Consider the following 16,476-nt stretch of genomic DNA (forward strand, 5'->3'; position numbering starts at 1 on the left):
GAAGCACTCAAAATTAGACGCTGAGTTTGAAGCCAACCGGCAGACGGCGATCAGGGCATCTGTTTCAATAATGTATTTCAATTAACCCACGGAGTGCTTGTTCTTCCAATAGTCGATGGTGCAATTTTCTTGCGGGGATCTGCGAAGGGAACGGTAAGCAGGGGAACTCGATTGTTTGTCAACGCAAGCGGCGCATGCAAAAATACAAGACGTGGGAGCGTTCGATTTTCATCGCCGTCGCATGTTCGGAGTGTCGCTGGACAGGTAATTGCGAGCACCTTGACCCTCGAGCTTTTTGTCTGCAGCCCTTGATGGAAATGCCAAGGGAGGTCTATTGAAGACAGTGCTTCTCGGGTGTATGTGTGAGTGGAAGGCTCGGATTAGCCTCGAGGGATCTCAGGCAATCAGGCTTCTGGGTCCTGATGCTGGGCAGGTCAGGCACTGCGGTAGAAAAACGAGTGGTAAGAATACTGATGGCATCGGATTAGAGGCGAGGAGATGAGAGACGAGGGAAAGGACAACCTGAAGGGACGAGGAGAACAAAGAGAGCTATTCGTGGGTAGGCCCAAATGCGGTAACCATGACCAACTGGGTGGCACAGATATTCTCGAGCAGCTGTTGTGCGGCCTCAAATTGAAACTGATGTTCAGGTCCCAGAACAGTTCCTTTTCCTTCCATCCGAGCCTCGCTGGTTCGAGCGCGCCAGTACTTATACCCCTCTCTCATCTCCCCCGTCGTCCTCAGCCTGCTAAGCAGTCTCGCCGACTTCACTCCCAACAGACCGGTCAATCTCTTCGTCCATCATGGTTGCGTTCTCAGGCGTGTTCCTGCACTCGCTGTTGTTCCTCGTCGCTCTGCCACAGCTCAGTAGTGCCACGCCCGTTCCAGTGGCCTCTTCAGCAGGTACGCGGCAGCGCCACGCCATCGCCGAGCTGCTCTCCTTCCTCTGCAGCATCAAGCCGCTGAATGTCCTCTTGTGCGGATCGCACTCCAAAGGTTCACAAAATGACGCATCCGTCACAATTACAACGCCATTAGGCGACGCATCCGGCGTAGCGGACACGTCGTCCGTCGGCCGGTTCGCGGTACGCTATGCGACAGCCGAGAGGTGGCAAGAGTCGACAATGGTGTCGAAGTGGGAGCTCCCGTGAGTCATCAGTAAATAAAACATCGTTTCGACGCGCCCCTCTGACAATTAACGCGTAGAAATGGCGCTACGGATCCATCTGCGCTGCCGCTCGCGTGCCCGCAACCTCAGTCTGATGAGAACAGTTCGAATACGGATGAAGACTGCCTGTCGATGATCCTGTATGTTCCCGCTATCGCCGCGACGAGCAAGGTTCCCGCAATGATGTGGTACGTGTTCGTTTCTGGATTTTCTTTTCGGTCGCTGGGGTGGCGCATGTGCTGTTTTGTTTTGATTTGGGAAAAACGAATCGACGAGCATGACGCCTTTTCTTCCATATCTGGAAACGTCGATCACTATTTTCTCAATACTAACCTTGATTGTTCTCAACCAGGATCCATGGAGGCTCTCTTGTAATCGGTTCAGCTACGGGACCAGGGCTCGACGGCGCTGCTCTCGCACAGGCAACCGGATCTATAATTGCTGTTATACAATATCGGCTCGGTGCATTCGGCTTTCTTTCTCCCAATGGGAAAAGCAACCTTGCCGTGAAAGACACGATCACCGCTCTGCAGTTCTTGCAGAAGACCTTACCCAGTTTCAACGGTGACACGAATAGAGTGACGATCGCGGGTCAGAGTAGTGGAGCAACCATGGTCCGAGCACTTCTTGCCACACCCTCTGCATCCAATCTTTTCAGAGGCGCCAGTTTACATTCAGACCCGATGGTCAGTGAAATTGGTGGTCACAACGAACGCATATTAACATATTCCTTCCATTCAGAACTTCGGCTTCCTTTCTAAAGGAGCATTTCAGACGCTCAACAATTTCCTCAAGTCTCAACTCCCTTGTGATTCCAGCGATACAGCATGCCTAAACGGGCTGTCTACAGATGATGTGTTAAACGTATCCCAAACTGTCTTCGGGCAGGCTCCTTCGCTAGACGCCTCCACCGGAGCTTTCATGCCTATGCGGCCGGTCACAGATCACTCGCTCATAGCTTCCCCTCTTGACGCCACCGCACCATTTCCAGGCCAGTCAAAGTCGATCATAGTCTCCACGGTACGCAACGAAGCAGGTCCGACCATTTTCGGCATGCTCACGAGCCCGATTCCTGTGAGCGAATTTCCTGTCGTCGTTAACGCGTCTCTTGGCTCTGCACGAACGTCGACAGTCTTAAACTCGCAACACTACGTCCTACCACCCACAAACGCAGCCAACGTCTCGTCCGTTGATACTCGCCCATTAATCGAGACAATCGGAACAGATCAAGTCTGGCGATGCCCGTCTTGGACATTCTCACGTTTGTGGGCGGGAGCAGGTGGTAAAGTGTTCGTCGGCGAATATGCTGTCGGTGCGACATATCCAGACAACGAAGACATTGCGTTCTGTACTGAAGGACGCAAGGTCTGCCATGAAGACGACATCAAGGTTGTATTTAATACAGTAACTTCTCCATCAAGCGCACAGAAGAGTCTCATGGCACAGGTGCAAGCACGCTTGAAGGCATTCTTTGCAACTGGCTCGCCCGCTGCATATGGATTCCAAAACTGGAACCCAGTGTCTAGCACTAATGTGAACGCAATGGTACTTGGTGATTCGGGCGGTTTAGCTGACATTGGCGCGTGCGATCCCAGCTTCTGGGGTCAGGCAGTACAGTACGACTATCAGCTATTCGGCATCTGAGCTTACAGCATCCTGTTCAAGGTCTCCTGCAAGTATCCCCGTCATCAGCTTCTCGCGATGGTCTTTTGGTTTTTATTCTCTTTTGGGACTTCTGGTTCTTCTTATTCCCCCACATTTCGATTCGTTTCATCAGGGACAAAGAGGAAGACAAAAACAGTCGTCATCTTCCCTTCTCAGCGTTTTTCTATTTATACCCTTTCAATCAACACATTTAATGCCTTTTCATGCTTCATTCAAGTTGTACATAGGCATCTTTTTCCGCGTCGCGACGACCTCTCCTTCACTTTCAGACCAATTGTATCCATACGCATCTTTTATTATTGCTTCTTATTGCTCCTCTTATTCGCTTCCGATTTCGTCTTTCACCTGTTTATATGATGGCCCGAGCTGTATCGTTTCTCCCCTATTCCCCAATGACTGTAGTTACGAGCCTGGGATGGGTTTTCATTGTGACTATGAACTTTTGGCTTCGACTCTGTTGTGTTGTATCCTTAACGATTGACGACGTTTATACAAGCATGCCTACTATTGTTCACCCTTTGACACTTGTTCCGTGAGGATGTGGATTAGAGTGAAACAAGGCGGGAGAACAGAACCCTAGAAAGAGGAGAAATATGAGATGACCAGTGATTAATTTTAAAAAATAGGATAATAGAGCGTTCAAAAAGTCCTATGCCTCTTTTCTGGAGCAGCTAACTTTGAAATAAGCAATGATAATGATATTCCTTGGCGAGAAGCTGGAGGGAAATTAATAAGAAACTGCTATAATATTATGTCTAACTAGCACACTTCTCACTAATAGCTTAGTTCCTTTCAGGGACAGTACTGTTCAGTATTATTGATAATTTAATACTTTCTCTCCACGTTTCTTCTCCAAGTCAAGTTGGCAACCATGCTAATTCGACTAACTAAAGAGACTGAGTTGGTACGATAATTTCCAAAACAGGACGGAAGCCTACTGAACGAGTTTCCTTTTACGCGTTGACAGTCGCGTCTCCAAACTCAAACTCTTTCTCAACCTCCTAACGCTCCCTGCCCCTGAACCGTTACTCTATTCTTCATCTCTGTATATCTCTTTCTACTTCTTTGTCAACTCGAAATGGTGAGTTGCTTTCAGAACTCTTCGGCCCTTCAATGACTGATTTGGGGTATGTGTTCCTTCTAGAGTGATAACGCAGGTACGCGTCAGGTTGACTGGCACTTGCTGGCTATTTCGTATTGGCGATGTCAGACTAACGAGACTTTCTTCTTCCGTCTATGCATCTCTATATGAATGAACTATCCAATGCGATTGATTTCGGATGGAAACAGAATACAAAGAAGCATTCGCGTTGTTTGACAAGAAGGGTACGGGGACAGTCCCGCGTGAGGTACTTGGTGACCTCCTACGTGCGTTGGGGCAGAACCCGACTCAGGCGGAGGTTGCGGATATCGTTGCTTCTGCTCCGAGGGATGGTGCGTGCTTATCTTCTTTTATTTTAATTTATTTTCATGTCGAGCGTGTCTTTAATTGATTTTCACTCTTTGTCTTTGATTTGTGTGGATGGGTCGTGATAGTTGATTATAAGAGCTTCCTTACGATCTTGAATAGGCCGGATGGGTTCAAGCCTGCCGGGACAGCTGGTACGTCCAAGTTCTTTCCCTACCGGGAAGCAGAAGATGGTTGGTTCCTCTGACATGCGACCTATCTTTTTGGTTCGATGCTCGTTAAGAGGAGTTCCTTCGCGGCTTCCAAGTATTTGATAGAGAGATGAACGGGTTCATCGGTGCAGGAGAGCTGCGTTACATCTTAACACAACTTGGTGAGAAGATGACGGATGAAGAGGTCGACGAACTTCTTAAGGGCATTCAAATTGGGCCGTATGTTTCTTCACTCTCCTGTGCTAGTGGATGAATACTTATGCGCCTTGCTTGTTCTTAGTGACGGAAACGTGAATTACGAGAGCTTCGTCCGCACAATCCTCACTCAGTAGGCCTTCATATTGGACGTCATTGCTTTTGTGATGCAAAAGCGATGAGTGAGATACGTATACGAGGTTGATGCGATACGGTTGGAGTGGAGAAAATAGGTCTGTTATAAGATATTGCAACGAACATGAGTAGAATCTGTCTCTGTCTATCAATAGTTCAATACCCGATCCAGAGTCACCCTTGTCCCACTGCTCTCAGTATACCGTTTAGTACTAGTAGGCAGTAGCAGCAGAAGTTCCCATTACATATGTGTAATCTACTCTTCTTCTGTATCATAATCACTGTCTCCGTCACCTTGACTTTGTGCATTGCTGCCTGGAATAAGAGCGTGTCCTGGGATACTCTCCACGACGAGTTGTGCGCCGCCCTTTAGGCCGTCGATATTTGAAAGTGGGGTGGATTTTACCCAGGGTACTTCCCGACGAGGGTAAGAAAGCGCGAGCTTGAACGACCAGGAGTCTCCTGAGATGCCCATTTCTCCAGGAGTGAAACCCGTTGGTGGTGAAGTTGGGTCCTCAGCAGGGGCATGCTCTTTCGGAATAAGTTGAGAAGCGACAAAGACATACAAAGACGTGACCGAGTCGGATGGCGAGAAATGACGGACTTGAAGACGACCGTCCGGGAATCGTACACCAACGCGAATCGATCCCTTTCCTGGTGCAGCTTCAGGTGGAAGTAAGGAACGACGTGCGTAGCGGTACCATAATAATCGGTTCTTCTCGCGTTCTTCTTTTTCGTCTTGAGCTTTTCGACGTTCTGCTTCTTCACGTACACGAATTAGTTCTTGCATCTCGATTTCTTCTTGTTGACGGCGCTCTTCTTCGCGTTTTGCGAGAACGCGGGCACGGTCTGCTTCTGCTGACCGAGCGAAGGCGGCGTCTTGTTCTTCTCTTAGGCGGCGTTGGGCGAGACGTTCGGCGTGTGCGGCACGTAGACGTGCGAGGAAGGGTGTTACGCGCGGGAGCAATGAGTTTGAGAGGTGTATGCAGAGTGCGCGCGGAGAGGTTGGTCCGAGATCTGAGGTTGGGAGGTCGGCATCGGAGGGAGTGGAGGGACCTTGGTGTCGAGAGAGAATTGTAAGAACGGGTGAGCTTGTTGATCCTCGAGAACCGCCACGGGGTTGGTTAGCGAGGAAGGCGACGAAGGGGTAGGTTGTTGCTCCGAGTTTTTGTGAGGCTGGAAAGACATATAATCAGACGAGTGAGTACTTTATGAGAGTATTGATTGAATGATGTACCTTGAGAGGCTTCGTAGTCCCTAACGTCTCCACCCCATACCAAAAAATCGTTACTCCTGAGAATCTTGTTGAACTCTGGGTCGACCAAGGTCGTTCTTAACAAGAATGAGTTTTGTTATTAGCTCAGTATGCCAACGACGTTTTCTTTGATGCATCACGCTCGCTCACCTTTTGAACTCGGGTACATCTTCGTGTTCCTCACTAACAATAACAATACATAGCAAACGTGCATCTCTCTGCGCCTCCCTAAGCGCATTTTCATAGCTCCCAAGATAAAACTCAGGTATCTGCAACCGAGTAGCGCGCGCACTCTCATTTCGTCTGCTCAGCGTACTCGGACCAGGTCCTGCTTGAGCGTCTGCACCACTCGCGGAGGAAGAAGCATTCAAATCGCTCAAACGACTCTCGCGAATCGCACCTGTCTCTTCTTCGAGTTCGCGTACCCAGCGATCTGCAACGCTGGCTGCATCATTAGCGACGTGGCGCCTGGATGTACTCGGCAGCCAGGTCGTAAAGTAGATAAACAAACGCTGGAGTGTTGATAGGGATGTTGTGAGTGGGTATAGGAGGATGCGGACGAGCGACCCCAAGAGTTTGGCTATTGAGAGCATGTGGGTGGTGAGCGGAGGATGGCAAGGAGCTTGCTTAGACGGGATCAAAGCGAGTCCCTGTCAGCACTGCACGCACGCACCCGAGGCGCGCCTTGACTCTTGAGCGTCTTACGCGCAAAACGCGTGACCATTCCCTCTCACCTCTTCGCACATGTCCTCGACGTCGACAGGTCAGGCGCCATTGAAAATGTGAGTATGCAGTAACTATACTGACGAGTAAACTAATGAAATATATGTAGACTGACAGTAGGACCGGCTGTTGGAGCCATTCGAGACCTATTCGCAAAAGTAAAGTCTATCGACGCGAAACATGGCAAATTCGAGCTCTGCATATCTGTTGGCGATTTCTTCGGACCACAAGAGGATGCCGATCCCTCAAAAGAAGTCCAGGAGCTTCTGAACGGTGAAATTGACGGTGTGTTACGCAGCCGCGCAATTGTTATCAACTTCTAATGACAGGAAACATGAAGTACCGATTTCGTGTTATATTATGCAAGGAGATAATCCCATCCCACAAGCGGTCATTCAGAAGTATGCAGAATCTGGAGGTGAACTGTGCAAGAACTTGTTTCTGCTGAGTGAGAGAGCTATCATGCCCCGTACGACTTGTTCTAAGTGATTGCTGTAGGCAAGTCCGGTGTGTTCACTACTTCACACGGCCTACGTTTAGCTTGCCTCGGAGGACTATATGATGAGCAAGTATACTCATCAGCCGAGGCCCCTCTGGTACGTTATCAAATTTCATTATCGTGTGCATATACTGAACCATTGTGATAGGGATTCTCAGATCCATATTTCTCTTCACAAACCGTTGAGAAGTTACTTTCGAATATCACGACTACCTCATCTTCAACAACCTCAAATTCGTCTTCACTCGCCTCCCTGCTCAAGGCATCAACCTCATCACATCTCGTAGATATATTCATGAGTCAAGCTTGGCCTGCATCTATAACACGAGGGTCAAACTCTGTTCCGGGTGACGGACACGGTGTTGTACCAGTGGATGATATCGTGCGCCAAGCAAAACCAAAGTATCATTTTGCGACTGGGTCGGGCAGTCCTCCGCAATTTTGGGAACGTGAACCCTATGCGTGGGCAGACGAAGATGGGAGAATATCTCGGTTCGTTAGTTTAGGTGCATTCGGCGGAGACCATGGGACGACGAAGAAACCTCGAGTAAGGCACACGACGAACTGTCTTCTTTGTTTTACGTCTAATGATTGATAATATCGTAGTGGTTCTATGCTTTCTCGATAACCCCTGGGCCATCTTCGTCAACAAGTCAAGTAAAACCCGCAAACGCAACTGCAAATCCGTTCACTTCCGCTACGTTTACTGGTTCAGCGTCTGCGAAACGTCCCGTCGACATGGATGAGGTAGATAACTTCATCTTTGGAGCAATTAATCAGCCAGTAGCAAAGAAACAGCGGCATGGTATGGATTTACGACCCATGGACATCTTCGACTACTGATTATCACGAAAAGAAAAAGGCGAAGGCGGCAAGCCTCCACCAGGGTATAAATGTCGGAGATGCGATTCAACGGAAGTAAGTACTTTGTTTTCCAAGCGGGGAAATACAAGTAGGACTGATATCATTCCTCAGCACTTCATTACCGACTGCCCCGAACGTAGCAAACCTCCCGAAGGATACATTTGTAAAATCTGTAATACAGTAAGAATGTAGTTGTCGAATCCCTTCTATAAAACTCAGCAAGTCTGTATAGCCTGGACATCTCATTCGCGATTGCCCCGAAAAGAACGCGACAGGTGATACGGGCGGTCGGAAACCGCCGCCGGGTTATGTCTGTCGAGCATGTGCCAGCGAGGGTCATTTGATCCAGGATTGCCCAGTCGCTGCACAGAGTCGACATGAACAGAGACACCGAAAAAGAGGCCCCGTTCATGAAATTGGAAGTAAGTCGCTCATTACGCTTGGCTTAATCATTACCGCTGACTCTGAGTTTGAATTTGAATCAAATTGGAATGCTTGACAGCGAGCGAATGTTGGTTCTGTCTTTCAAATCCTAGTGTTGCGTATGTTCTTCATCTACCTACTTATTCATTAAAACGACTTTCCTTGCTTAAGAGAAGGTCTATAGGAAACACCTTCTCGTCTCCATTGGCTCTGAATGCTACGTCACCCTCCCAAAAGGCCAAATAATCCCAACAGGCTCCCACTCTTCTCCAGAAATCTCAAAAATCCCCGGGGGAGGTCACGTACTCATCGTACCCATCACTCACTACCCAACACTCTCCGCAATGCCACCAGATATCTCTGTACCAATAGTCGCCGAGCTCGAGCAATATAAATCTGCATTACGCGCTTTGTATGCGAAGTACGGATGCGGGGCTGTGATGTTCGAGGTGGGTATACTGAGCGGACGAGGTGGGCATGCGCATGTACAAGTTGTACCTGTACCGACGAGTACACACGCGAAAAGGGTGGAGCAGGCGTTCATTTCGGAAGGAGGGTTGGCTGGAGTGATGTTTGAGGATGACCCGGATAAGGCGCTGGAGATGTGTTCGGGAGGGAGAGGGAATTATTTTAGGGTAGACTTACCCGATGGGAAGAAGATGGTGCATTTGATTAAGCAGGAGGTGCCGTTTAGTATTCAGTTTGGAAGGTATGCTGCTTTCTCACTCACACATATATATATATATATATTGCACGTTGTTGACTTGTTTCTTTTTCTTCCTCCTCTTGCTATGAAGACAGGTACTGTGTAGGGTACTCGGCGTACCTGACCGACTAGATTGGAAAGCGTGTAGTCAGACGGAGGCAGAAGAGAAAGCGGACGCTCAGGCGTTTAAACAGGCGTTTGCACCGTTTGACACTATGCAGAGTTGATGGGATGTTATCCCTGTCTAGTCGGCTATATGTATCTTGTTTTTTGGTGCTGCAATTGCACTGAACATCTCATTGCTCTGAATATCTATTATCGAGCGCATTGTTCGGACCAGAAGTTTGGAATAATTGGGCATTTGCTAGAGACTTCACAGTGTTTTGCTTTCAGCATGCTATTGTATAAATATTGGCAGGAAACCCTTCTTCAAGATGATAAGCAGAAGTAATACATACTTACAGAGAGTGGTATAAAGCCACCACTCAACAGAAGAACAGATTAGACTCTGTACCAACAATATTAATCTACACAAGCATGTCAATCTTAAATTTCTATAGCGAAGACATCAATGCAAGCTTTGATGTGTTACAATATACAGCTGCTCAATATTGATAGATATCAGATGATTCAGATGTGTGAAATAATTAAAGGCTAAGAAAACGAGATTCGAGAATTATATGTAGCTTGTACTGCTGAGGCAAGAAAGTCCTGCAAGGTCAACAAAGAAAACCAGCTGATTGTTCTTAGCTTTTGAGATGAGTCAAATACGAGGTCTGTCATGAATCTGCAACGGCGCGAAGCAATTGCCGTCGCGTATCTTCCATCGCGCCTCGGCTTTCCTCGAGTTCGCCACACTAGTAGTACTAGTTTATGTGCCCTCTTGTCTTTCTCCGTTCATGCCTTCGACCGACATTTTATAGCATACGTTCCCTCAAACTTTCTAGTCTTCCCATCTTGCTTTGAGGAAACGTACTGTCCTTGCGAGTCCTAGGAACATTCAAACTGGTTTCCTTCATATACGATTAGACTTAGACGTCCGTGATGCAGGATATGCATCTCAATGCTAACGTTTCTTTAGAGGAAGACGAGAAGAACTGGACGCCTGTACCCGCGCAAGGCAGCACGCCTGCTTATCACGTTTATAGCTTGCCGATCCAAAAGAGCCCAGCGGATGATCGCGACTATCGTGTCGTGCGCCTCGAAAATGGCCTCCAGGCTGTATTGGTGCACGATGCAAATACGGACAAGGCTGCTGCAGGCATGGATGTTGCTGTCGGACATCTTTTCGATCCCGTATGTTTCATGCCTCGATACCCGTTTTGGTGTTCACCCATTTCTTTTGAAGGATGATATGCCCGGTTTAGCTCACTTCTGCGAGCATCTCTCGTTCATGGTGTGTCCAACTCGGAATAATATCATACATATGCTTACTGCCGTAATCATTACAGGGAACGGAGCAGTTTCCAAAAGAGAACGAATACAAAGAAGTAATTTCACGTTTCTTGGGATTGTGGTCTTCTCGTACTCAGTCACGTATTCTCTAGTACCTCTCTAAGAACACTGGGTACTGCAATGCCTCCACCTCCGCCTCAAACACAAATTATTACTTCTCTGTTGCGTCGAATGCACTTGCAGGTGCTTTGGAGCGTTTCTCTGGCTTCTTTCATTCGCCTCTGTTTGCGCCGTCCTGTACATTACGAGAGCTCAATGCAGTCGATTCGGAGAACAAGAAGAACTTGCAGAAAGATGTGAAGCGAATATTCCAGTTGAAAAAGCATCTCTCCCGTCCAGGCCACCCGTGGAGGAAGTTCGGAACGGGGAACAAAGTTACTCTTACCGAGGCTGCACGGTCACTAAAACAACCTTCAGTGAATGCGCCTATAGACAAGCCGTCTCTCGGTGATTTAGTAAACGGGGACGGCAGTGTTGGCGCGGCACCTTCACAAACACCTAGTCAGACGGCTTCCCCAGCCCCTCCAGTAAATTCAACGAACCACGAAAGCGATGCTGACGGAGGAAGTGTCGGAAGAGAGACTAGGCGTCGTCTGATCGAATGGTGGAGCAAAGAATACTGTGCGAGCCGGATGAGTCTGACAGTTATTGGGAAAGGTTTGTGCTGTTTTTGATAGTCCATATTTCGTACTAAATAGTTTTTAAGAATCTCTTGATGAGCTTGCTCACATGGTTGCGGTAATGTTCTCGCCAATCAAGAACCGTGGACAAGACCCCGTCCCTCTCATTTTGGAACACCCGTTTGGAAAGGATGAGCGTGGCGTATGTACTCTCAGTCGTGCAGTCTGCGTTCCACGATTCTAACGCGATCATATTATCTATCTAATAGTCTGTTGTGCATGTCAAGACGATTATGGATTTCTATGAACTGGAATTGTCATATCCTCTGCCTTATCAAGCTCCTTTCTGGGAGGTAAAACCGACCAGGTACCTGTCACATTTCATCGGGCATGAAGGGCCTGGTTCTTTGCACTCATACCTGAAGAACAAGGGCTGGATCACCGCGTTGACCGCAGGACAACAGCGTTTGTGGCGTGGATTTGAGATGTTCAAAATAACTGTTCGTCTTACCAAAGATGGCTTTCGTGAGTTCGTGTGTCGTAGTGTGCTCAGTACTGTTTTTGAATCATTCCCTTGCGTCACAGAGAACTGTCGCGAGGCTCTCAAGACGTGCTATAAGTACTTGAACCTCCTACGAGACTCTGTTCTGCCTGCGTGGACACAGAGTGAGATCCAAGCGCTCGCTGAATTGCATTTCCGCTTCGAAGAGAAGCAGGCACGCCCAGAGAATTATGCTTCTCGGATTTCTGGCAACATGAAGCTACCTATTTCACGATCTCTCATACTTAGTGGACCAAAACTGACGTGGGCCTGGGATGAACAGCTTGTGCGAGATACACTTTCTAGGCTGACTGTTGAGAACGGTCGTGTCGTAGTTATGGCGAAGGATCACAGCACAATAGACAATGCAGGCCCTTGGACCATAGAGCCTTGGTACGGAACGGAATATACTGTCGGTAGATTAGACGAAGAAATAATCTCTGCGGTGAGTTAAAAACTTAAGGTTCCATGATACTGTATCCGACGAGTAGTGACGTCCGTTCTTCAGGCTCGCGCCCCAAACGATATACCCGAACTTTATCTGCCCGGACCGAACGAGTTCATTCCGAGCAACGTTGACGTCGACAAGATCGATGTTCCTATCCCACTAAAGCGGCCTTCACTCATCCTTCGTAATCCACTTATGGATGTCTGGCATAAGAAAGACGATCAGTTCTGGGTCCCTCGAGCACAAGTGGTGATAGAAGCGCGAACGTGGGTTTAGAAATCTTATCACTTAAAAGAACTGGTTCTCATTTAGTTCTCTTTCTCTAGGCCATTTGCCAGTGACTCTGCACGTGCATCCGTCATGACGCACCTTTATATAGATCTTGTGAAAGACGCTCTAACGGAGTTCTCATACGATGCAAGTCTCGCCGGACTTGACTACAATTTCGGATCGACTGCTCTCGGACTATACATTAATCTCAGTGGCTATAATGATAAATTGCATGTTCTTGCGCAGCACGTCCTCAAAAAGGCCAAGAACTTAGAAATCAAAGAAGATCGGCTAGCCGTCATGAAGGAAAAGGTAAAGAAGTCCTCCTTACATGCTGACGATTACGAATTCTGAGTTAGGCGTTCCGCTCTAGGCCAAGCGAGGGTGGGAGAACTTCTTCCTCGGACAGAGTTGGAACCTGTCTGAGTATTATGGGAAATATCTCCTCTCGGGTCACCAATTCACTGTTACAGAGAAACTTGCGGAGATAACAGGTGAGCCAATCCCACAGCATCTAGAAAATAGACTGCAAAGACTGACGGTTAGGCAGGGATAACTGTCGGAGAACTCCAGGGACATGTCCAGAAACTCCTGTCACAATTCAAATACCTGGTTTTGGTTAACGGAAATCTTCGGAAAGAGGTATGCTGCTGTCATTAATGGGCTTTGTCTAAATGATATTCACAGTACAGTCAGGACGCCACGCGCATCGCATCGATGGCGAAGGACATTCTCAGCTCTGAACACGTTCCTAAAGAGAACGTTCCTTGGTGGCGTTCGCATCTTTTGCCTAAACGTACGCGCTATGATCTGACCACTGGTAATAAATACTAATTTGCCGTTATACAGCTTGCAACTATGTCTGGGAGCTTCCCGTCCCGAATCCCGATGAAGTGAATGCAAGTAACTCTTATTATTGTCATGTTGGCACGATCTCGGACGTTCGGCTTCGTACGACCTTCAGACTGATGGTGCAGATCTTCCGAGAGCCTGCATTCAGCATTTTGCGAACAAAGGAACAGTTGGGATACACTGTCTTTTGCTCTGCTTGGCAAGGCACGGAATCAATGGGGTTGCGAATAGTCGTTCAGTCGGAGAAGGACCCTAAGTATTTGGAGACCCGCATTGAAGCATTCCTTGAACATATGCGCGGAATTCTCGAAACGATGGACGATGCGCTTTTTCAAGAGCACAAGAGAAGTCTCGTGCAGCAATGGACGGAGAAGCTGAAGAACTTAGCGGGAGAGACGACTCGTTTTTGGACTCACATCGAATCTGGATATCTCGACTTCACGCGTCTTGAACGTGATGCCGAGCTTATCACGAGCGTGACGAAAGACGAAGTCGTTTCTATGTTCAAGGAGTTTGTTGATCCTACATCGCCTAACAGGTCAAAATTGTCTATACACATGCGACCTCAGAGGCCTCCTGTCGTCAAGTTAAGCCAGCAAGCCGCGGATGACTTCCTTGCAACTTTGCGCAGGGCAAACTTCTTTGTCAACCCAGAGGAGTATAATTCGGTAACGGGACACGAACCGCCCGCAGAAAAAGTCAGAGTGCACTGGGAAAACGTGCTTCGCGAGCAAGCAGATGTCAGGGTGGAAGATCTTCTTGTGGAGTTTGACGAGCTTGTGCGGAAACATCCTGCAACGGGACAAGGCCCGGTTGAGCTCAGCCCAGATGTTGTATTCATCTCGGATGGTGCAGCCTTTCGGGAGAAACTCGTGCTTTCCGATTTTGCGAAACCCGTGGACAACGAGCATGTATGATTATGTGTCAAATTATTCGATTTGTACACTCGACAGGTAAGCTGTATTGAGCCGCGGGAATCCGCACCGAAGTAAGGTTGTCAAACTAAATGCCTGAATTGGTGCTCGCACGTTTCGACACCGCGCGGAGTTGATACTACCTCTGTCCATTTGATGAAATGTATCTTGTTTTGTTATATTGAATATCAACTCGTTCTGAATATTGAGGACTTTGGACGGATAACTGGCTGTGATCAGTCGGATTGTCAGTCAATCAATATTGTAAGCTTTCATTATACTAGGACATGTGTATTTGTTAATCCTCATGATTAATGCTACAGTTACGTGGGCCTATTACTATTCCTACGTTTCTACCACTTCCTGCTTCCTGACTAAACAAGTTGACCAACCGGACTTCGAGTTGGGGTGTGCCGGACAGCTCCTCATGTAGCCAAAGGTATCGATCAAGAACAATCAAGCTCTCAACAGGTGGGCCGAGGAGGCATCGCAAGGCATGAAGTGCCTTTGTAAGTATTGCCGGAGAGGAAGTCTCGGCTTCTTCTGGGTCGCGCCCAACAACGTGTTTAAAAACGGATAGTAGGTTTGTCTCTGAACCACTAAAGTCCGGCATCGAATCGCCTCGGTTGCTCGTAAGATAACCAGTACCCTTCGCATCTAGACCATCGCTGCGGACGAAGCCTCGTTCGTCATAATCATCATTGTATGAGTCCGCACGCATGGATGGCGACGCATGGGATAAGAGTGGAAACTGCTGGCTGGACTCCAATTTCTGACCAGCTCGTTCCAGGTACAGTCTGAAGGACTCGTAAGCTTTCTTGTTGAGTTTGCCTAGCTTCAGTGAATCTTCACCGAAACCCGTATCTTTGCTGGTAAGATAACTTAGGGCGGGAGTAGCAAGAGCTCTGTAGACAATCTTTCTTATGGCAAGGTCGGCTGCAGCTTCGCTCTCTGGTGAGCTCAACCACTGAGAAGGCACTTGAGCGGCCAATTGCAGATGGCTTGCGGACAATGAGAAGCCATGAAACTTTTGTTCTATGTGCTTCTGGAGAGTTCGGGACAGGGGGAAATCTATTGGGTCTTGTGAGTAAAGCACGAGTTGATTGCTTAGAAACGACTGCATGCACTTACCATCCTCCCTCATTAGATTATAACAGCAGCCAACAATGACAGCACCCGCAACACACCAAGGTCTGTCTTGGGTGAGTAAACATTCTTGATGGTCCAGTATCTTCTGCAGAATGGCTGGTGTGAGTGAACCGCATGCGTGAAGGGCTACGAATACAACAGGAATCGGACTCCTTGTTGTGTCATCCGGGACCAAAGGATCTTCTTTCGATCTAAAGGTGTGCAGCCACTCATCGATTGTTTGTTCAAAATCCGCGTTATCACCTAACTCCCTTTCCTGACCAAAATTCCCTGGATGAGATGCAAAAGTTGGCTCTTGTCCTAACCACAAGGTCCTATAAGTCAATGTCCCTTCCACGTCTGACCGCATGATTCGGCTGCCAGGGTAGCCACTCTGATTTGATGAAGAGTCCAGAGCAAGGACATGCAAATTCCTTGCATAACCTTTATAGTTCTGGTTAACACTGTTGTTTGAGCAATATTGGGTCGGGCATACAGAGAGACCGTGATAAATGGCCCTATGTGAGGCAAGCCAATCAAATTGAGATTTAGCTTTAAAAGTAATACGGATATACTTTACCTGTCCTGCTCCAATATCAACGATATGTTGTACCTTAGTACCATGCTCCTGGTAAAAAGCATCCAATAGTCCAAGTACGTAGGTAGTCATTCGGGAGACTTCGTGGAACTTCTTCGGTGACATCCCACTGGGAAGGGCCTTTGGACCGCCCATATCTAGTACAGGAAAATCTTGTCGTTGTCGAGAGAGTGAAACCGCCTTTGAACGTGATACGAGGTGTGCTAACTCTGCAGGTATTAAATCCATTCCATATTCGTCAGTGACTTTCGTTCCGTCCGTTCCGTGCTCTTTCGTAGAATCAGTGGTATTGCTTAGCCTGACAAGTAATTTCCAACTGTCGTCACGTTCAGCACACCATCCCCACCAAGCGTCCCACTCAGCTGGTATCTTCTCGGATTCCCTGCTATTAAGATGG

The 16,476-nt window shown here is 48.0% G+C and overlaps 6 protein-coding genes across 6 annotated transcripts; 4 read left to right on the top strand and 2 right to left on the bottom strand.

Moving 5' to 3' along the window:
• Window positions 1–803: 803 nt before the first annotated feature.
• FOMMEDRAFT_87195 (alpha/beta-hydrolase) lies at window positions 804–2,812 on the top strand (the record flags this gene model as incomplete). Its single annotated transcript, XM_007267600.1, has 4 exons — window positions 804–1,147; window positions 1,207–1,362; window positions 1,521–1,854; window positions 1,910–2,812. The coding sequence occupies 4 exons, from the start codon at window positions 804–806 to the stop codon at window positions 2,810–2,812; spliced, it is 1,737 nt and encodes a 578-aa protein (XP_007267662.1).
• Window positions 2,813–3,911: 1,099 nt separating this feature from the next.
• Window positions 3,912–4,785, top strand: FOMMEDRAFT_29313 (myosin regulatory light chain cdc4; the record flags this gene model as incomplete). The annotated part of the gene is made up of 6 exons (XM_007267601.1): window positions 3,912–3,914; window positions 3,978–3,990; window positions 4,124–4,267; window positions 4,370–4,435; window positions 4,525–4,672; window positions 4,734–4,785. 6 exons carry the CDS (start codon window positions 3,912–3,914, stop codon window positions 4,783–4,785), a joined length of 426 nt encoding a protein of 141 aa, XP_007267663.1.
• Window positions 4,786–5,039: 254 nt separating this feature from the next.
• On the bottom strand, window positions 5,040–6,631 carry FOMMEDRAFT_157464 (uncharacterized protein; the record flags this gene model as incomplete). The annotated part of the gene is made up of 3 exons (XM_007267602.1): window positions 5,040–5,959; window positions 6,021–6,115; window positions 6,189–6,631. The coding sequence occupies 3 exons, from the start codon at window positions 6,629–6,631 to the stop codon at window positions 5,040–5,042; spliced, it is 1,458 nt and encodes a 485-aa protein (XP_007267664.1).
• A 151-nt stretch (window positions 6,632–6,782) lies between these two features.
• FOMMEDRAFT_141361 (uncharacterized protein) lies at window positions 6,783–9,577 on the top strand (the record flags this gene model as incomplete). Its single annotated transcript, XM_007267603.1, has 12 exons — window positions 6,783–6,820; window positions 6,871–7,046; window positions 7,102–7,209; window positions 7,260–7,357; window positions 7,409–7,807; window positions 7,867–8,065; window positions 8,117–8,178; window positions 8,236–8,304; window positions 8,357–8,546; window positions 8,627–8,666; window positions 8,732–9,256; window positions 9,345–9,577. The coding sequence occupies 12 exons, from the start codon at window positions 6,783–6,785 to the stop codon at window positions 9,478–9,480; spliced, it is 2,040 nt and encodes a 679-aa protein (XP_007267665.1). The 3' UTR covers window positions 9,481–9,577.
• Window positions 9,578–10,306: 729 nt separating this feature from the next.
• Window positions 10,307–14,525, top strand: FOMMEDRAFT_109506 (uncharacterized protein; the record flags this gene model as incomplete). Its single annotated transcript, XM_007267604.1, has 13 exons — window positions 10,307–10,549; window positions 10,602–10,649; window positions 10,705–10,743; window positions 10,801–11,365; window positions 11,415–11,530; window positions 11,598–11,853; window positions 11,914–12,314; window positions 12,378–12,583; window positions 12,644–12,899; window positions 12,961–13,081; window positions 13,138–13,229; window positions 13,284–13,383; window positions 13,437–14,525. 13 exons carry the CDS (start codon window positions 10,307–10,309, stop codon window positions 14,354–14,356), a joined length of 3,363 nt encoding a protein of 1,120 aa, XP_007267666.1. The 3' UTR covers window positions 14,357–14,525.
• A 126-nt stretch (window positions 14,526–14,651) lies between these two features.
• FOMMEDRAFT_147287 (uncharacterized protein) lies at window positions 14,652–16,310 on the bottom strand (the record flags this gene model as incomplete). Its single annotated transcript, XM_007267605.1, has 3 exons — window positions 14,652–15,424; window positions 15,485–15,935; window positions 16,062–16,310. The coding sequence occupies 3 exons, from the start codon at window positions 16,305–16,307 to the stop codon at window positions 14,652–14,654; spliced, it is 1,470 nt and encodes a 489-aa protein (XP_007267667.1).
• Window positions 16,311–16,476: the final 166 nt, after the last annotated feature.

The sequence above is a fragment of the Fomitiporia mediterranea genome (genome assembly GCF_000271605.1).
Source record: "Fomitiporia mediterranea MF3/22 unplaced genomic scaffold FOMMEscaffold_7, whole genome shotgun sequence".
NCBI lineage: Eukaryota > Fungi > Basidiomycota > Agaricomycetes > Hymenochaetales > Hymenochaetaceae > Fomitiporia > Fomitiporia mediterranea.